This window comes from Entelurus aequoreus, linkage group LG04, assembly GCF_033978785.1.
Source record: "Entelurus aequoreus isolate RoL-2023_Sb linkage group LG04, RoL_Eaeq_v1.1, whole genome shotgun sequence".
NCBI lineage: Eukaryota > Metazoa > Chordata > Actinopteri > Syngnathiformes > Syngnathidae > Entelurus > Entelurus aequoreus.
Genome location: NC_084734.1, coordinates 28,861,246 through 28,883,616, shown reverse-complemented (window position 1 = coordinate 28,883,616; position 22,371 = coordinate 28,861,246). Strand labels below are relative to the sequence as shown.

The following is a 22,371-nucleotide window of genomic DNA, read 5'->3' as shown; positions in this document are numbered from 1 at the left end:
TGAAAGAGAAAGTAAGCAGATATTAATAGTAAATGAACAAGTAGATTAATAATTCATTTTCTACCACTTGTCCTTAATAATGTTGACAAAATAATAGAATGTCACAATATGTTACTGCATACGTCAGCAGACTAAATTAGGAGCCTTTGTTTGTTTACTTACTAATAAAAGACAAGTTGTCTAGTACAGTGGTCCCCAACCTTTTTTGTAATAACAGAAAGAAACAACCCTTTTGTGCGAATGAGTGTGAATGGGGGAGGGTGTTTTTTTGGGTTGGTGCACTAATTGTAAGTGTATCTTGTAGGGCTGCGAATCTTTGGGTGTCCCACGATTCGATTCCATATCGATTCTTGGGGTCACGATTCGATTCAAAATCGATTTTTTTCTATTCAACGCGATTCTCGATTCAAAAACGATATTTTCCCGATTCAAAAGGATTCTCTATTCATTCAATACATAGGATTTCAGCAGGATCTACCCCAGTCTGCTGACATGCAAGCAGAGTAGTAGATTTTTGTAAAAAGCTTTTATAATTGTGAAGGACAATGTTTTATCAACCGATTGCAATAATGTAAATTTGTTTTAACTATTAAATGAACCAAAAATATGACTTATTTTATCTTTGTGAAAATATTGGACACAGTGTGTTGTCAAGCTTATGAGATGCGATGCAAGTGTAAGCCACTGTGACACTATTGTTAATTGTTTTTATTTTTATAAATGTCTAATGATAATGTCAATGAGGGAATTTGAATCACTGCTATGTTGAAATTGTAACTAATAGTGATACTTTTGTTGATAATATTCATTTTTGTTTCACTACTTTTGGTTTGTTCTGTGTCGTGTTTGTGTCTCCTCTCATTTGCTCTGTTTATTGCAGTTCTGAGTGTTGCTGGGTCGGGTTTGGTTTTGGAATTGGATTGCATTGTTATGGTATTGTTTTGTATTGTTTTTTTGGATTGATTAATTTTAAAAAAATAAAAATAAAAATGTTAAAAATAAATACATTTAAAAAAAATCTATTTTTTAAAAATGAGAATCGATTTTGAATCGCAACACGTTAGAATCGTGATTCAAATTTGAATCGATTTTTTCCCACACCCCTAGTATCTTATGTTGATTTAATAAAAATAAATAAATAAACAATTTAATCCCCAACCACCGCGGCCCGGTGGTTGGAGACCACTGGTCTAGTATGTTCACTATTTTATTTAAGGACAAACTTGCAATAAGAAACATATGTTTAATGTACCCTAAGAAAAATAAAGCCAATAATGCAATTTTTTGTGGTCCCCTTTATTTAGAAAAGTATCAAAAAGTATCGAAATAATTTTAGTATTGGTACCAAAATATTGGTATCGGGTCAACACTACCTCAAACATATCATATATTGTTTTGTTTTTGCAGGTAATATCGAGTACAGCTGCCCGGCCACCAACGAGTGCGAGATCACCAAAAGGAGACGCAAGTCCTGCCAGGCGTGTCGCTTCATGAAATGTCTCAAAGTAGGCATGTTGAAAGAAGGTAAGCGCTTTGTTTTAATAAGTTGTATTTAGGTCTGTACTTTGGATTTGGAAATCTCCTTGAGATGACAACATCAAAAAAAAATTTCTCTTTATATGTACCGTATTTTCTGGACCATAGGACGCACCGGATTATAAAGCGCACTGCCGATGAGCGGGTCTATTCAGGTCTATTTTCATACAAAAGGCGCACCGGATTATAAGGCCCATTCAAGGGGGCATATTATGATTTTTTTCTAAATATAAAACACTTCCTTGTGGTCTACATAACATGTAATGGTGGTTCTTTGGTCAAAATGTTGCCTAGATTATGTTTTACAGACCATTTTCCTGTAGCTTTCTGACAGTGTCTTCAGAAGGCGCTGTTTTGTGGGCGGTCTTATTTACGTGGCTCACCTTCAACAGCGCGCACATTTTCAAGACTTATGCAGATCCCAAATACACATCAGCAGGTACCAGAAGGTAAGAAAAGTAGATTTTTGATAATAGTCCGAAACAAAACGGCAGATAATAAGTCTGCTAATAGGTGTCATTTTGCGGTCCTTATACACACACCATAATAATACTTGTATGTTTAATGTGCCGACAATCCATCAAGCGGTGCGGCTTCTTAGCTTACCAATGTCGTACTAAAAACATTTTGACAGATTTTTGAGCGCCGTGCGTAATGTTCTATATTCTCAATGGAACATTTAAAGTTGTGGTGTTGTTTACTGGCGTCATATTGCAGTCTACACGTATCTCTTATGTGTGACTGCCTTCTACTGGTCACACTTATCATTACACCATGTACCAAATAAAATTGCTTCGTGGTCGGTAAGCACAACCAGAAATTTTCCGTACATTAGATTATAAGGCGCACTGTCGATTTGTGAGAAAATGAAAGGATTTTAAGTGCGCCTTATAGTCCGAAAAATACTGTAATAGTTGTTCAACATTTTTAATCCAAAAAATGTATTCTTAAAGCAAATGGAACAAAAACCCTTTTATAAGGGACAGAGTCCCTTTGGGACAGAGGACCCTATTGAATTTCTAGTGTTTTATTTTTACTTTGAGCTGTAATTTGACCCCCTTAACATGCTTCAAAATTTACCAAATTAGACACACACATCAGGACTGGCGAAAATTGCAATCTAATCAAAAAACCAAACCCCAAAGCTCAAAATTGCGCTCTAGCGCCCCCTAGGAAGAAAACACAGACAAAACTACCTGTAACTCCCAGTAGGAATGTCGTAGAGACATGAAACAAAAACCTCTAGACCTATATTTCATACACTGACAACCCCCAGCAAAAATCAACAGGAAGTTTGCAATTCCCCCTTCAAAACATAAGTTGTGTAAAAACAGTCACCTTTTTTCAAACATTATCTCCTCTGAGCGCGTTTGTCGTGTCGGCTTCAAATTAGCACAGGAGAGAGATTGAACCCTTCTGATTAAAAGTTGATGAAAGAGTTTTAATTACTGCTCCGGTTTGGATTTTATGAGCCCTCAAAGCCGGTCCCGTCCATCGCTGCTTGCAGCTTTAATTTTATTTTTTAAATCGATTCTCGAAAATGTTTAATCGATTCAGACACAGAATGAATAGAAATACTGTCGTATTCAATTTAAAGGCAAGTACTGCTTCCTGATTACAGCAGCAAACCTAAAACATGCTGAAATGTATGCATATTACTGTAATATATCAGATAATCTACTAATAAAGATACATTTATCTTTAGTTTTGTTTGCTTTATATACAGACCTGCGGAAAACGTCCTGACACTTTCAAGCTGCTCACTGTGTAATGTGAAGTGTTTTGTAGCCTATAAACTCTGCCATCTGATGTCTTGGAATTGCAACTGCCTGCAAAGTCTTACTAGAACACAAATGAGACTCAGACGGGTAAGGAAACAAGATTTAACCACAGTTATCATTATCAGCCCAATGTTGAATATAAAGAGTTTTAGATTTTACAATTAAACAATTAATATTTGTTTCCCAATAAACACACACAAAAGTACCAAAAATTGGTACCGTTGAGTACCGGTATCGAATCCCAGGTACTGGGAATCGGTAACGTAATGGTTCAAATGTGAAAGGTACCCATTCATAGTTATGAATGGGTACGGTTGATGTTTCTGCTACGGTTGAGTGGTCGCATGGTAATGCACGGACCGTTTCCCCAAGATGCAGATGGCACTCCGGAGGCAGGGTGCAGGCAGGAAAATTATTTATTGTCCATAAATCGGTCAGGCGGCAATACAAAACGGAACAAGGCAAAAAAGTAGCACTGGAAAGCTAACAGAGAAACAGGAATCAAAGGAAGACTAACGTAACTTGTTGCATGAGGAAACAAAAGAGCCAGCACTGAGTGTGTGGCGAAAGGCAGGAATAAATAGCTCTCTGATTAGTGCCCGGGAGCAGGTGAGCATCTCGAACACTAATCAGAGGCAGGTGAAAATAATCAGCACTCATAGCAACTAAGAAACACAAACCCAGCTTTGCTGAAAACAGAACTAAGGGAGTCAAACTAAAAGAAAACATGATCCGGGGAACGGATCATGACAGTTTCAGACATTCCGACACTTAACAAATTAACATTAAGTGTCGTCACATGGCCAATTCCTGGTTCACACAGATGACATTAGATCAGGGGTGTCAAACTTTTGGATCGGGAGAAAAATCTACTCCCAAGTGGGCCGGACTGGTAAAATCACGGCACGATAACTTAAAAATAAAGACAACTTCCAATTGTTTTCTTTGTTTAAAAATAGAACAAGCACATTCTGAAATTGTACAAATCATAATATTGTTGGGTTTTTTTTACACTTACATGTCACGGTTAATAGTATTCTATCTTTATTTGTCGTTATTTATATTTTATGAATAATCTATGTGATAATGTTCATTAGTCAACTCATTGGTGTTCATTTTCAATCTATCAAGATTAAAAAATCATATCAAAATCAAATTACAGGTTATGTAGTTTGATCATTTTCCTCGACTGGTGCACTAACATCATGTGGTTTATTTTGTACATATGTAGCATCATCTACAGAGAAACAAATAATTGCTATTGTGACATCTAGTAGACACATTTAGAACAGCAGTTTCTTTCATTCAAAAATTTCAGGTTACTTTTTATACTTGGCAAATCGAATAAAACCTGTTTGCAGGCCTGATCCAGCCGGCCCTCACCCGTACGTTTGACACCCCTGCATTAGATAATGGGATTTACCATTTCAGTACTGGAGAACATTTCTGCAATGACTGAAAAAAAAAATCACATACACTCCTGTTAGTAATAGTGAATTTCCCCACATAGTTTCACATACAGTCGCAATCAAAAGTTTACATACACTTGTAAAGAACATAATATCATGGCTGTCTTGAGTTTTCAATAATTTCTACAACTCCTACTTGTTTGTGATAGAGTGATTGGAGCACAGAACTTTCCTCCAGAAGGTCTTATCTGTGTCCATGTGATGTCAGATGAAACAAAAATTGAGCTGTTTGGCAACAATACCCAGCAAAATATTTGGAGGAGAAAAGGTGAGGCCTTTAATCCCAGGAACACCATCCCTACCGTCAAGCATGGTGGTGGTAGTATTATGCTCTGGGCCTGTTTTGCTGCCAATGGAACTGGTGCTTTACAGAGAGTAAATGGGACAATGAAAAAGGAGGATTACCTCCAAATTCTTGGGTCTTGGGCACATTTGGGTGTTCCAACAGGACAATGACCCCAAACACACGTCAAAAGTGGTAAAGGAATGGCTAAATCAGGCTAGAATTAGGTTTTAGAATGGCCTTTCCAAAGTCCTGACTTAAAACGTGTGGACAATGCTGAAGAAACAAGTCCATGTCAGAAAACCAATAAATTTAGCTGAACTGCACCAATTTTGTCAAGAGGAGTGGTCAAAAATTCAACCGGAAGCTTGCGGCTGGCTACCAAAAGCGCCTTATTGCAGTGAAACTTGCCAAGGGACATGTAACCAAATACTAACATTGCTGTATGTATACTTTTGACCCAGCAGATTTGGTCACATAATAAATTCATAAAAGAAGCAAACTTCATGAATGTTTTTTGTGACCAACAAGTATGTGCTCCAATCACTCTATCACAAAAAATAAGAGTTGTAGAAATGATTGGAAACTCAAGACAGCCATGACTTTATGTTCTTTACGAGTGTATGTAAACTTTTGATCGCGACTGTAAACTGGTTGTGTAGTGTTTGTGTAATCACGCTAAGAAAGCAACATATGGCAAACAAAACAATACCCAAACAACACCATCCGCCTCGGCAGACGTAAAACCGCGAGTTCCTTCATCGTTGACTTAACCGTCTTAATGAGGGCCGCATGGAGGTGCAGGTGGCGCTGACCTGGGGGCGACCCCAGTGACATCATCCCACAAGTCTTACTTAGCTCTCGTCACAGCGCCGAGCCTGGCGGCGTTTCTCTGCGCAGGAAGCCGCTGAGCTGGATCAAGTGTAACAGTACTCTCTCTGCAGGAGTGCACAGGCAGCTCTTTACCCTCCAGGGACGTCTACCCCATCAAGCCGCCTCACCTCCCCTAACTCTCTGGGGCTCCGGGTGTCTCTCCACCTGCATTCTCTCTCTCCTGCTCGCCCTATTGATCCTCTAAATGCTTTCTGAACATCCACCCTCACTTCCTGCGCGTGTTGTTGAGACCTTTGGGAGTCTGAAGGGGGGAAGCCGAGACAACCCTGAGTTACGACCACCTAGTTTGCATCTTGCTTTATTCATGCTGGCGTACATTAGCGTTTGTGCTAAAACTTCAATGCTCGCTGTATTTATTTTCAACCGAAATCTCTATAAGTACATGTTGGGAGTTGAACAGTAAAAAAAACACAATAAAAAGCAATTACAGTTTTTTCTTTTTTCAAAAAGCCTGATTTGCAAAGATCCAAATACCACGTGCTAAACAGCATGTGCAATCTATGCAATTGTGTGTACTAGGGGTGTACGGTATACCGGTACAAGTATACACTGCAAAAACTGAAATCTAAGTAAGATTGAATATCTCAAACAAGGGTGATATTTGCTTATTTTCTGTCTGATAAAATAATTATTCTCACTAAGCAGATTTTATGTTAGGGTGTTTTACTTATTTTAAGAGTTTTGGTCCTAAATGATCTCAGTAAGATATTACAGCTTGTTGCTGAGATTTGATGACCTATATTGAGTAAAACATGCTTGAAACTAGAATATCAAGTGTTGCAAAGCTGTGTCATCAACACTCACAAGTATAAAACTACTTTTTTAAAGTAATAATTTCTTATTTCGAGCATGAAAAAAAAATCATGACTTTGACACAATTGTGTCTCATAATTAAAACGGATGACAGCCAAATGGACTTTGCGGTTTTATTTTCAATGAAACAATAGAAAATAAGCAGTCATATAGTAGTACAGTTGGCACAGTACAGCAAACTGACTATTTAAACATTTCACATGTGACATTTCTAACTATTTTGAACAGAAATAGTTCATGCACATTCAGATGAATTCTTCAAAATTACAATTAAAAAATTTTTGGCCGGGGGCCAGGCTGTATATATGCGCACTAATTGACTGAAAGAGCACGCACTTGGCGCGATGATGTCATGTTATCCATGGAAAAATGCATTTTTAGGCCATATGATTTGCCTGAGCGGCTAGGAGACCCTGAGAGTAACAATCGGTTGCCTTGTTGCCTTTCCATTAAGAACAATAAATTAGTTTTTAGTATAAGTTTGCTGGTTTCAAGAAATGTAATGCCGAGCGCATATCATTATGTCAAGATAATGGCACAAGCATTTACTTAATTTAAGAATATTTTTCAACATATTGAGCAAAAAGTTCTCATATTTGTTTGTGCACTTGTTATTAGTGAGAATGTTCTTATTTTAAGGTATTTTTGGGTTCATTGAGGTTAGCTAATTTTACTTGTTTTGGAAAGTCTTGACAAGCCAAATTTTCTTGTTCTATTGGCAGATAATTTTGCTTAGTTCAAATAAAATAACCTTCATTTTTGTATTTTTTTTTCTTGTTTTTGAACACTGACTTTTTTCAGTGTAGTACTGCGATACTAATGAATCATATTCGGTACTATACCGCCTCTAAAAAGTAACGGTCATCCTCCCCCCGTCGTCGCCACGTTGTGTCTTTGCTGGTTTTACAAGCAGACGAGCATGTTCGGCAGCGCACAATCACTAAGTACTTACAAGCAGACAGTGTGTAGACAGAAAATGAGTAATGGATGCATTTTGGCTTAAAAAACTAAAGATAAAGGTGAAGTTATAACACTGAAATGCCCTCAGGAAGAGGTGCTTTAAGACATGGCTAGCTAGCTAGCGGCTAAAGTCCACCCATCTACGTCTAAATCACTAATCCTCACCTCCATGGCGACGAATAAAGTAAGTTTCTTACAAGTATCATCCCTGCAGGACGAGGAATAGCTAAACATGCTTCACTACACACCGTAGCTCACCGGCGTCACAATGTAAACAAACGCCATTGGTGGATCTACACCTGACATCCACTGTAATGATACCAAGTACAGGAGCGTATCTAGTAGATACTACTATGATTACGTCAATATTTTTTGGCATCACAACATCTTCTTTCGTTTTCTAAAAATGTATATTATGTTTATAAACTCAGGAAATATGTCCCTGGACACATGAGGACTTTGAATATGACCAATGCATGATCCTGTAACGACTTGGTATCGGATTAATACTGTAATTTGTGGTATCATCCAAAACTAATGTAAAGCATCCAAACAGAAGAATAAGTGATTATTACATTTTAACAGAAGTGTAGATAGAACATGTTAAAAGAGAAAGTAAGCAGATAATAACAGTACATGAACAAGTAGATTAATAATACATTTTCTACCATTTGTCCTCACTAATGTTGACAAAATAATAGAATGATAAATGACACAAAATGTTACTGCATACGTCAGCAGACTAAATCAGGAGCCTTTGTTTGTTTACTTACTACTAAAAGAAAAGTTGTCTCGTTTGTTCACTATTTTATTTAAGGACAAACTTGCAATAAGAAACATATGTTTAAGATTTTTTGTTAAAATAAAGCCAATAATGCCATTTTTTGTGGTCCCCTTTATTTAGAAAAGTATCAAAAAGTACTGAAATACATTTTGGCACCGGTACCAAAATATTGGTATCGGGACAACACTAGTTGTCGTATTGCATGCGATCTACTAACACTGTACGTGCTATTCATAAGTGGTGCAAACCGCCTTATTTAATTGATTTTTTTTTTGCATTTACTACTTTTCTTTCACTATGGAGAAACTCGACCATTTACTTCACATTCATGCTATCATCCTCTGACTTGTGGCGTTTTGCTATCAAACAGCAGTAAACATGTACCACTTTTTATGGGCATTTTAGAAACAGTTAGGTGTAGGGTTGTACAGTATACCGGTACTAATAAAGTACTGTGGTACTAACGGGTTGAAAACAATGCTTTACTGCATTTTAAAAAATACAGGTACTTTTTTTTTTTTCATTCGCATGCTGCCGTGGGGCGGTGAAGGACAGAGCCGAGGTGCGTGATGTTGAGTGCGTCAAAACGCACACACAAAGCGCATACAAGCAAAAACAGTGTGGAGAGGAAGAATGGCAAAAGTTAAAGTTAAAAGTTAAAGTACCACTGATAGTCACACACACACACTAGGTGTGGTGAAATTACTCTCTGCATTTGACCCATCCCCTTGTTCCACCTCCTGGGAGGTGAGGGGAGCAGTGAGCAGTGGCCGTGCTCGGGAATCATTTTGGTGATTTAACCCCCAATTCCAACCCTTGATGTTGAGTGCCAAGCAGGGAGGTAATGGGTCCCATTTTTATAGTCTTTGGTATGACTCGGCAGGGGTTTGAACTCACGACCTACCGATCTCAGGGGCGGACACTCTAACCACAAGGCCACTGAGCAAAAAATTACCTTTCTACTGGTTAATAAAGAGTATGGGGATGTTTGAGCTTCAAAACTACCAATAAAGGTGACGCTTTAAACATGGAAGTGCCACACTGCAAGCGGTGGATTCATCAAAAGTGGCATTAGAGTATTACAATCTTTAGGGATATGTTAATATTCTAAATGGAAGAAAAAAAACGAACACCATTAAAAAACAACGCCAGCAAAAAACACCAAAACGCATAAATTGAATTTGTTTTAATCAGCTCCTTAACTTGACTAAGCTGTAAAATTATGAAAGGATCTAATATTTTTTTATTTCTGACAGACCATGCAAATATGTTGAAACACACACACACTCACACACACACACACACACACATTCCCTGTTCCTCACCTGTCTTTGCGGCCCGAGCCGTGAGTGTAACTGTCAGTTTGCACGTCCTTTTTAGAGGCGCAAAAACAAAACAAAAACACTCCATAGTGCTCGCAAAATAGTGATGAGTAGGGGTGTGGGAAAAAATCGATTCGAATTCGAATCGCGATTCTCACGTTGTGCGATTCAGAATCGATTCTCATTTTAAAAAAATCAATTTTATTTTATTTTTTTATTTTATTTATTTTTGTTTTATTATTATTATTTTTAATTAATCAATCCAACAAAACAATACACATCAATACCATAACAATGCAATCCAATTCCAAAACCAAACCCGACCCAGCAACACTCAGAACTGCAATAAACAGAGCGATTGAGAGGACACACAAAAATGAATATTATCAACAACAGTATCAATATTAGTTACAATTTCAACATAGCAGTGATTAAAAATCCCTCATTGACATTATCATTAGACATTCATAAAAAAAAAATTAAAACGAACAATAGTATCACAGTGGCTTACACTTGCATCGCATCTCATAAGCTTGACAACACACTGTGTCCAATATTTTCACAAAGATAAAATAAGTCATATTTTTGGTTCATTTAGTAGTTAAAACAAATTTACATTATTGCAATCAGTTGATAAAACATTGTCCTTTACAATTATAAAAGCTTTTTACAAAAATCTACTACTCTGCTTGCATGTCAGCAGACTGGGGTAGATCCTGCTGAAATCCTATGTATTGAATAAATAGAGAATAGTTTTGAATCCGGAAAAAATCGTTTTTGAATCGAGAATCGTGTTGAATTGAAAAAAAATCGATTTTGAATTGAATCGTGACCCCAAGAATCGATATTGTATCGAATCGTGGGACACCCAAAGATTCACAGCCCTAGTGATGAGTGTTCATGAATCACATGACCATTATCAAAGTATTTTAAGCTCATACAATCATTGATGGCATGTCCGCAAGGCCAACTGGTTGCCATCTATAGAAGGTGATGATCTCCATTTCCTTGAATAATGGTGGTATGGGATTCAAATGGCTGTTTGGCCCATGGCCCATTTTCAGCTTGGCCCTTGGTGGCCAAAAATCTGGACACCCCTGCTCTTGTCAGTTTTTTGGGGGGTGTTTTTTTTTTCAAAAGGTGAGGCATCTCAGCTTGAAAACATTTTTAAATAAATAAATAAAAAATAATTGGAGCAAAATCCAGAAAATGAATTAAGCAATTTAAGTAGTACAATATGTGGGGAAATGTTTAATTGAGAAAAAAGAGCTCATTTGGTAGAGTGGCTGTGCCAGCAACTTGAGGGTTCCAGGTTCGATCCCCGCTTCCATCCTAGTCACTGCCGTTGTGTCCCTGGGCAAGACACTTTACCCACCTGCTCCCAGTGCCACCCACACTGGTTTAAATGTAACTTAGATATTGGGTTTCACTATGTAAAAGTGCTTTGAGTCACTAGAGAAAAGCGCTATATAAATATAATTCACTTCACAACTCTTTTCTACTGTCGCTGATATGCTTGTTTGTGGCAGCACAATGCTGCAACAATACAGTGTACGGCTCAGCGACCTCCTTAAACGTCCGGCAAAGACCAATAAAAGGTCAGCGAGTCAGTGGAAAAAGAGGGTATTTACAACCGGTGCAAGGTATGGTGTCACGGCTGCCAGCAGTCTAATAGTAGCGCTAATACAGATTTAGCATCACTGTTACATATTGCAAGGATTGGTTTATTCTGTCATTTATTTCAATTGTAGTTTGTATCAGTTTAATGTTGGTTTTATAAATATTGTTTCATTTTTGATGCTGTTTGTGTAGTGACGTTGTGGTCTAGTTCAGTGGTTCTTAACCTATTTTCCAACCTCCTTAGACATCCAATGAAAGATAAAGTTTGGTCGCCCTTCCTCAGAATTATCCCGTTTATAAACCCCTTAGAACCTAGGCTAAGAACTCCTAGTCCAGGGCTGTCAAACTCATTTTAGCTGAGGGGCCGCATGGAGAAAAAACTGTGCACACACGGGCCGGACTATTAAAATCATGGCATTAAAACTAAAAAAATAAAGACAACTTCAGATTGTTTTCTTGGTCTTACTTTTAGAACAAGCACATTCTGGGAATATTGCAATAAAAATATAAAAAAAATACCGGCAGCGGTAAAGTTTAGATTAGGGATGTCCGATAATGGCTTTTTATCCGATATTGTCCAACTCGTAATTACCGATACCGATATCAACCGATACCGATATATACAGTCGTGGAATTAACACATTACTATGCCTAATTTGGACAACCAGGTATGGTGAAGATAAGGTCCTTTTTTTAAATAAAAAATAAAAAATAAAATAAGATAAATAAATTAAAAACATTTTCTTGAATAAAAAAGAAAGTAAAACAATATAAAAACAGTTACATAGAAACTAGTAATTAATGAAAATGAGTAAAATTAACTGTTAAAGGTTAGTACTATTAGTGGACCAGCAGCACGCACAATCATGTGTGCTTACGGACTGTATCCCTTTCAGACTGTATTGATATATATTGATATATAATGTAGGAACCAGAATATTAATGAGAGAAAGAAACAACCCTTTTGTGTGAATGAGTGTAAATGGGGGAGGGAGGTTTTTGGGGTTGGTGTGCTAATTGTAAGTGTATCTTGTGTTTTTTATGTTGCTTTAATTTAAAAAAATTAAATAAAATTTAAAAAACGATACCGATAATTTAAAAAAACGATACCGATAATTTCCGTTATTACATTTTAAAGCATTTATCGGCTGCCGATATTATCGGACATCTCTAGTTTAGATCCATGAAGGAAATAAGAAAGTGAATGAATGTTTATAACTGAATACATTTACATATGCATAAAAATGTATTTTCTTTTGTATTATTTTTTTAAATGAATTAACGTTAATGACAACCTTTTTCCAAAACACAATATAGAATGTGAGATACAACAGGATAATGCATACATTTATCATTTGTTTTCAAAAACGGTTACAAAAAAGTGGGACCCCAAAAATGTACCGTGGGACCCCATTTTTATGACTTGACGGGGTCCCTGGGACCCCATTTTGAAAATTCCTAGCGCCAACACTGATGGAGTTTATTGACGCATGCAAAACAGCAGCAGGCGGTTATGGCCTGCGGGCCGATCTAATACTAATCAAATATCATCCCGGGGGCCATAGATAATTCTATTCGGGCCTTGACTTTGACACCCCTGTTCTAGTCTATTTAGTCATGATTTTTTAGAATTATTTCTACCATGTTTAATTTTTCATACATGTTTAAAGCTATTTTTATATCTATCCTATGTAGTAACTCTCGATTTTCCACCTTTTTTTGCAACTATATTTTAATGCAATTTTCATATGGGGCTTGTATTCTAGTAAATATTGAGTGTAGAGTTGTTTTGATAATCTTTAAAATTGTGTCAATGTGTAATTTTGTTTTTTGTCACAGTTTTGTAATTATGATTCCATATAATGTTTTTTGTGTTAAAAGATTTTCGTTGTTTGCATGTTTGATCACAATTGCATGCCCTTGTTAAAGAGATGCATGTTCATTTCCGTATTTTTCCGCGGCGTGTTTGTATGTTTTAGGCTGATGGGATGAATGACTACTTTATGCTGTCCTGGGCTCTCCTTTCCTGAGCAAACGTGCGATGGCGGGATAGCGTTGCAAGCCTTATTTTCCTGCAAAGATTTGCAATATCCAATATCACTGACTGTCAGGTCCCCTTGCCAATCAATAGGATTATATCAGACAGCAATCTATACGCTAAGATGACATCATCACAACGTATAGCTATTGTTAAGATCTTTAAGGCTGCACATGTCAATAAAGATATTGAATTGGAAATGAAACCTGTGGTCCTATCTTCAACACAGTCAGCCAATATGTTTGTGTCCCCGCCTGCGAAGCTCGACTGTGCTTTATGATCCCATCATAACATTGCTACTCGTATTTCACCCGGCAACCATTCTCCGTGTTCCTTCGCCCCATTCCCTCCCAGCCCCTAGCTAGTCTTCATGAAGGGGCCCGCCACCATAAAACAAGGCTACTGCTTTTAAGATGATCTGACCATCCTGACCCCCGTATTTTTTTTCCATCTGGGCCACCGCCGCTTTCTCTTTGGTGCTCGGTCTGGGTGTGGGTGTATGAGGGTCCGAGTTGGGGAATGTGGCGCTGACGAGGGAGGGTGTCATCCAGCTGTCTTGTTGTGGTCACATTTCTTAGTACTGTTCCGTATCACATGAGGAGATAATCCCCACACTGCTCGGATCAAAACCGGGGTGCGTCATGTGAGAAACTGAGCAAATGAATTCAGATGATAACAGCACATATCTTGAAATGAACATTCTTCTACTGTTGTGGCTGGAGAGGCTACATCAGGGGTGTCCAAAATGCGGCCAGGGGGCCATTTGCGGCCCGCAGCTCATTGTTTACCGGCCCGCCACACAGTCTGCAAAAATTGCAAAATTGATAATATTGCAAAAATTTAAAAAAACATTTTAAAAAAGTGGAATGAGGTGAAATCTACCAAGAAAAAGTTGCAATGTTGACACAAAGCTGTCTTTGTTTATTTAAAAATTTTTTGCCATTGCTAAAAAAAAAAAAAGACTAAAAATCTATGTTATAATGAATTATTACTTAAAAAATATCACTTTGAAATGTTTTATGTGGAAAAAATATTGCATATATTGTGTGGTTGCCATATAAAAACATAAACGTTTTATTTGACAAAAGAGCATAAAACAAACAAAATAATAGTTCAAACGTAAAATCGACAGATATATCTGAAGTTGATCTCGTAATTTAAGTGTTAAAAGTAAAAAAAAAACTAATAAAAATGTATCACTTTATGAGTGGGGGACCCTTTGGATCCCAAATATATTTAGTAGGATTTTATTTAACTTTTCACTGTGATTACTCAAAAATATTAAAGAATTAAAATCAATGGTGTCCTGCATTATTGATCTTTTAAGGCTCTAATACTAAATACTGCATATTTAGAGAGATTTAGAGATTTTAGAGATTTACTGTAAGCGTTAAATAAAAAATAATAATAATTTCACTTATTTTTAACATTTTAATGACTGAGACCCTTTATGGTCCCCTAAAGGTTAAAAAAAAAAAATCCATATATTTTGTTAAGGTTTGAAAATGAAAAATATCAAAATGGCCCCCGCATGCTTAAATTTTTCCGTGTGCGGCCCTCAGTGGAAAAAGTTTGGATACCCCTGGGCTACATTATTCTTTAACTAAAAAAAAACAAAGCATCATACAGTATATCATACCAGTGGTTATTTCTGAAAAAATCGGACGTCTGCGTGCTGTCTGTGCCTTATAATTAAAGGCCTGCTGAAACCCACTACTACCAACCACGCAGTCTGATAGTTTATATATCAATGATGAAATCTTAACATTGCAACACATGCCAATACGGCCGGGTTAACTTATAAAGTGCAATTATAAAATTCCCGCCACACTTCCGGTTGAAAAACTCCTTTGGATATGATTTATGCGTGTGACGTCACAAAAGCAACGGAAGTGGTTGGACCCCATCGGACCCGATAGAAAAGCCTCTTGTTTTCTTCGACAAAATTCCACAGTATTCTGGACATCTGTGTTGGTGAATCTTTTGCAATTTGTTTAATGAACAATGGAGACTGCAAAGAAGAACGTTGTAGGTGGGATCGATCGGTGTCTTAGCGGCTAAGTACAATACTGTAATATCTGTGATATTTGCATTAGTGTACTGTGTCTTTAAGGGTTTGGGGAACGCGCATGCGCGAGTGAGTTTGCGGAGAACTTGAGTGTGTGTGAGCGTGAGTTTTGGCTAACAGCAGCTTGTGTATGTGTGTGCGTTACTTTTTGAACTACAACCAGTTACCGCTTGTTAATAAAGCGATTGAGCAGCGCATCCTCGTCTGTGTGACTCCTTCTCCACTGCGGGGCATTACAATACTTACAGCAACACAACAAGGACTACTTACCCTGACGCCTAGCTGATGCTTGCCGCCAAACCCACGGATGAAGTCCTTCGTTGCGCCGTTGATCGCTGGAATGCAGGTGAGCACGGCTGTTGATGGGAAGATGAGGGCTGGCTGGCGTAGGTGGAGTGCTAATGTTTTATCATAGTTCTGTGAGGTCCGGTTGCTAAGTTGCTAAATTAGCCTTAGCGTCGTTAGCAACAGCATAGTTAAGCCTTACCAGGCTGAGAATTTTTAACCGTGTAGTTACATGTACATGGTTTAATATTATTGTTGGTCTTCTGTCTATCCTTCCAGTCAGGGGTTTATTTATTTTGTTTCTACCTTCATTTGAGAACGACGCTAGCACGTTAGCTCAGTAGCTAAGTGTGTCACCGATGTATTGTCTTGGAGATAAAAGTCACTTTAAATGTCCATTTCGCGTGCTCGACTCTCATTTTCAAGAGGATATAGTATCCGAGGTGGTTTAAAATACAAATCCGTGATCCACAATAGAAAAAGGAGAGAGTACATAGTTCTGTGAGGTCCGGTTGCTAAGTTGCTAAATTAGCCTTAGCGTCGTTAGCAACAGCATAGTTAAGCCTTACCAGGCTGAGAATTTTTAACCGTGTAGTTACATGTACATGGTTTAATATTATTGTTGGTCTTCTGTCTATCCTTCCAGTCAGGGGTTTATTTATTTTGTTTCTATCTTCATTTGAGAACGACGCTAGCACATTAGCTCAGTAGCTAAGTGTGTTACCGATGTATTGTCTTGGAGATAAAAGTCACTTTAAATGTCCATTTCGCGTGCTTGACTCTCATTTTCAAGAGGATATAGTATCCGAGGTGGTTTAAAATACAAATCCGTGATCCACAATAGAAAAAGGAGAGAGTACATAGTTCTGTGAGGTCCGGTTGCTAAGTTGCTAAATTAGCCTTAGCGTCGTTAGCAACAGAATAGTTAAGCCTTACCAGGCTGAGAATTTTTAACCGTGTAGTTACATGTACATGGTTTAATATTATTGTTGGTCTTCTGTCTATCCTTCCAGTCAGGGGTTTATTTATTTTGTTTCTATCTTCATTTGAGAACGATGCTAGCACATTAGCTCAGTAGCTAAGTGTGTTACCGATGTATTGTCTTGGAGATAAAAGTCACTTTAAATGTCCATTTCGCGTGCTCGACTCTCATTTTCAAGAGGATATAGTATCCGAGGTGGTTTAAAATACAAATCCGTGATCCACAATAGAAAAAGGAGAGAGTGTGGAATCCAATGAGCCAGCTTGTACCTAAGTTACGGTCAGAGCGAAAAAAGATACGTCCATCACTGCCTCTCAAGTCCTTCACTGTAACGTTCCTCATCTACGAATCTTTCATCCTGGCTCAAATTAATGGGGTAATCGTCACTTTCTCGGTCCGAATCTCTCTCGCTCCATTGTAAACAATGGGGAATTGTGAGGAATACTAGCTCCTGTGACGTCACGCTACTTCTGGTACAGGCAAGGCTTTTTTTTATCAGCGAGCAAAAGTTGCGAACTTTATCGTCGATTTTCTCTACTAAATCCTTTCAGCAAAAATATGGCAATATCGCGAAATGATCAAGTATGACACATAGAATGGATCTGCTATTCCCGTTTAAATTTTAAAAAATCATTTCAGTTGGCCTTTAAGTATTTAGTAAATAAAACCCCGGAAGACCAAATTGTTTGTCTTTGCGATATATAGTGAACGGTCCAAACTTGTTTGTAGTAAAGCATGGCTGCCAAACACCCACCTGGAAAGATCGCAATACCTGTGCTTGCTGTCACAGTGTATACTGCTTAAAAAAATTTTTTTTTAAAGGAAATCCGAGGAAGAAAAGAAAGACGTATGTCTAAAACAAGGGTGTCAAACGTATGGCCCAGGAACAGGTTTTATCCGGCCCGCGGGAGGAGTTTGCTAAGTATAAAAATGAGCCGAAATTTTTGAATGAAATAAACTGCTTTTCTAAATGTGTCCACTAGATGTCACAATAGCAATTCTTTGTATCTTTGTAGATGATGCTACATATGTACAAAATAAACCACATGATGTTCGTGCACCAGTCGAGGAAAATTAGCAAACTACATAAACAACATCCTGTAATTTGATTTCGATATTATTTTTTTATCCTGATAGATTGAAAATTAGCACCAATGACTGATGAACATTATCACATCATTTATTCAGAAATTATAAATAACGACAAATAAAGATAGAATACTATTAACCGCGACATGTAATTGTAAAAGAAACCCCAACAACATTATGATTTGTACATTTTCAGAATGTGCTTGCTCTATTTTTAAACAAAGAAAACAATCCGAAGTTGTCTTTATTTTCAAGTTATCGTGCCGTGATTTTACCAGTCCGGCCCACTTGGGAGTAGATTTTTCTCCATGTGGCCCCCCCATCTAAAATGAGTTTGACACCCCTGCTCTAAAAATGTGAATAAATATTGGTCCAGCGTATTCAAGATGGAGGGCGTGGTTTTGTGCACTTCCAGAGAGATGCAGACTGGGAGGGACTATCAGCGAGGTGCGCAGAGTGGGGGGCGGGATTTACAGTTTAAATTCTGCCTGGTGACACGAGATTCAATTAACCCAGCTTTAATTAATGCACATGCTTGATCAATCAATCAATCAATGTTTACTTATATAGCCCTAAATCACGAGTGTCTCAAATGGCTGCACAAGCCACAACGACATCCTCGACTCAGATCCCACATCAGGACAAGAAAAAACTCAACCCAATGGGATGACAATGAGAAACCTTGGAGGGGGCCGCAGATGTGGGGACCGGTGCAATGGACGTCGAGTGGATCTAGCATAATATTGATGCTAAGAGCACGTCATAGAATGTATTATTATTATTGTGGCTAAAAGGGCTAAGCTGATGAATAAATAGACGTTGGCAAGTGCAACTAAATAATGCACTTGCTGAATGCTAAAATGACATGTTCCGATGCTAACATTATCTGCTTACTGCAAGTAGGAGGGTTGACAACTCCCTAAAACAAATAGGGGACACCTTGTGGGGCTTTTTTTTGCCATTTGTATTTTTCTGAAAGGAGTTTATACTATCTGCAAAGGCTAAATGGAGGCATCTACTAACACTTAGACTTAGACTTAGACAAACTTTAATGATCCACAAGGGAAATTGTTCCACACAGTAGCTCAGTTACAAGTGATGGAAAAGATGGAAAAACTTACTAGTCAGAAGAGTTTATTTGCATCGCATATTTTATACTATTTGACTTCAACCAGAATGTAATTAGATGTGCAGGTTTTGGACTAAGACAAAAAATAACATCATTGCTACATAATTGCTTTTAGAATTATGTCAAATTTTGGGGGATATATACATACACACATACAGTATGTATATCCATCAATCCATTTACTACCGCTTTACCCTCTCCCCACCTCATCACAGGGCCAACACAGATCGACAACATTCACACACTAGGGCCAATTTAGTTCCCTGTAGTTCTTCACCAGGTTTGCACAGACGGCAGGAGGGATTTTTGCCCACTCCTCCACACAGATCTTCTCTGGATCAGTCAGGTTTCTGGGCTGTCGCTGAGTAACACAGACTTTCAGCTCCCTCCAAAGATTTTCAATTGGATTTAGGTCTGGAGACTGGCTAGGCCACTCCAGAACCTTGATATGGTTCTTACGAAGCCACTTCTTGGTTTTCCTGGCTGTGTGCTTTGGGTCATTGTCATGTTGGAAGATCCAGCCACGACTCATCTTCAATGATCTGACTGAGGGAAGGAGGTTTTTGGCCAAAATCTCACAATACATGGCTGCAGTCATCCTCTCCTTAATACAGTACAGTCGTCCTGTCCCATGAGCAGAAAAACACCCCCAAAGCATGATGCTACCACCCCCATGCTTCACAGTAGGGATGGTGTTCTTGGGATGGTACGCATCATTCTTCTTCCTCCAAACACGCATAGTGGAATTATGACCAAAAAGGTCAATTTTGGTCTCATCTGTCCACAAAACTTTCTCCCATGACTCCTCCTTAACATGTGCTGGTTTAAGCAGGGGAACCTTCCGTGCCATGCAGGATTTCAAACCACGACGTCTTAGTGTATTACCAACAGTGACCATGGAAACAGAGGTCCCAGCTCTTTTCAGGTCATTGACCAAGTCCTGCCGTGTAGTCCTGGGTTGATTCCTCACCTTTCTTAGCATCATTGAGACCCCACGAGGTGATATCTTGCATGGGGCTCCACTCCGATTTAGAGTGACCGTCATGTTTAGCTTCTTCCATTTTCTAATGATTGCTCCAACAGTGGACCTTTTTTCACCAAGCTGCTTGGCAATTTCTCCGTAGCCCTTTCCATCCTTGTGGAGTTGTACAATTTTGTCTCTGGTGTCTTTGGACAGCTCTTTGCTCTTAGCCATGCTGAATGTTTGGGTCCTACTGATTGTATGGGGTGGACAGGTGTCTTTATGCAGCTAACGACCTCACACAGGTGCATCTGATTCAGGATAATACAGTGGAGTGGAGGAGGACTTTTAAAGGCGGACTAACAGGTCTTTGAGGGTCAGAATTCTAGCTGATAGACAGGTGTTCAAATACTTATTTTCAGCTGTATCACACGAATAAATTGTTAAAAAATCATAGATTGTGATTTCTGGATTTTTCTTTTTAGATTATGTCTCAAACAGTGGACATGCACCTGCCGTGAATATTTCAGACCCCTCCGTGATTTCTAAGTGGGAGAACTTGCAAAATAGCAGGGTGTTCAAATACTTTTTTTCTTCATTTGTATATACAGTATATATATATATATATATATATATATATATATATATATATATATATATATATATATATATATATATATATATATATATATAGTCAAGGTTTCTATGGTTTTTCCATTATACAGTGCTCAATAGAGCTGCATGATGAATATCAAGCAAACCATTGACTCACACAACAAAAAGATTCTGAGCACACACAAACAAGCAACCGCTAACGACTCTAACCCCAGAGATAGCTGCAATTGCAGACAAAGGCTTACCTGCCCACTCAACGGAAACTGTTTAAAAACATCAGTTGTTTACCATGCCAGCGTCACCCGCAAGGACAATTCAAACACAGAGACATGCATTAGACTCACAGAAAACACCTTTAAAACCTACTATGTCAATCACACATCATCATTCCGTAGGCCCCAACTCAAGAACTCTAAAGAACTGAGCAAATACGTATGGACTTATAAAATTGATCACACCATTACATGACGAATTGTCGCATCTAGCTCACCATACAACAGTGTAGCTAAAAGGTGTAACCTGTGCCTGAAATAAAACATGTTTATTATATACCACACCAGCATGTCCACTTTAAACAAACGCAACAAACTGGTCTCATCATCCCGGCACAGAAGCAAGGCGCTACTGTGCAACAATGGCCACACCCCCATGTAATGTACCCTATATATATTTAACCACCACAGACACTTCAATAAAATCCCCTGAAGAGCAGGGTGTGGAGGTTGCTTCCTAGCAGTTCCACTGTAGACATGGCACAAGAGCCAAGTGTGCAGTTTTTTAACAAAGTTTTTAATGTACATAGGTTTTTTCAAAATCTTTCTCCCGCAGAACATCTCAGTGGCCTAGGGGTTAGAGTGTCCGCCCTGAGATCGGTAGGTTGGATTTCAAATCCCAGCCGAGTCATACCAAAGACTATAAAAAGTGGACCCATTACCTCCCTGCTTGTCACTCAGCATCAAGGGTTGGAATTGGGGGTTAAATCACCAAAATGATTCCCGGGCGCGGCGCCGCTGCTGCCCACTGCTCCCCAAGGGGATGGGTCAAATGCAGAGGACAAATTTCACCACACCTAGTGTGTGTGTGACAATCATTGGTACTTTAACTTTAACTTTAACGTGACTTTTCAGTCAGGTCCGAATCCTCTCTCTCCTCCTGCTCCTGGCCGCTTACTGTTAAAGACAACAGATGATTAGATTAACACATACCACCTGTGGAATTTAATCACCTGCCAGCTGTGTCTCGCCATCAGCACTGCCACGCCCCTGTCTGATGGTGCTCTGTCCTCAGCACCATGGTCAGAGGCGGTGACCTTTGCTCCTGCAGGCAGCGCTGGCCACACCTCCCCCCACACAGGGAAACCTGTGAAACAGGCTTGTAGGGATGAAATAGCCTCTGTGTTTCTCCTGACCTAAAGTATATATATTTATATATATATTTTACATGCATGTGAGCCAGATTGTGGACGCTGGCGGGCTGTATCCAGCCGTAGTTTGGGGACCCCTGGTCTAGTAAGAGGGCGGATCGATCCATAAATTGGTGGTGTTGACACCAAGGGTAGTATCTGTATATGATCGGTACTCGAGTGATTAGATCAATTCATGGGTGATCGGTATTGGCATCGACTGATACATATCTGATCGGACAGGTGCACATCTTGAATTGACCTCTGTCTGATGACGTTGTGGACTCCTGTAAAGTACGTAATGTAGGGTCGCCATGGCAACAACATACACGCTGGCCTC

At 38.6% G+C, this 22,371-nt stretch overlaps 1 protein-coding gene across 3 annotated transcripts in view; it reads left to right on the top strand.

Moving 5' to 3' along the window:
- esrrgb (estrogen-related receptor gamma b) overlaps positions 1-22,371 on the top strand; it is a 115,851-nt gene that overhangs the window by 42,081 nt on the left and 51,399 nt on the right. For all 3 annotated transcript variants that reach the window (XM_062044542.1, XM_062044541.1, XM_062044543.1), the window contains exon 5: positions 1,408-1,524. In XM_062044542.1, the coding sequence (XP_061900526.1) occupies positions 1,408-1,524 (117 nt within the window). The remainder of the gene's footprint in view (positions 1-1,407; positions 1,525-22,371) is intronic.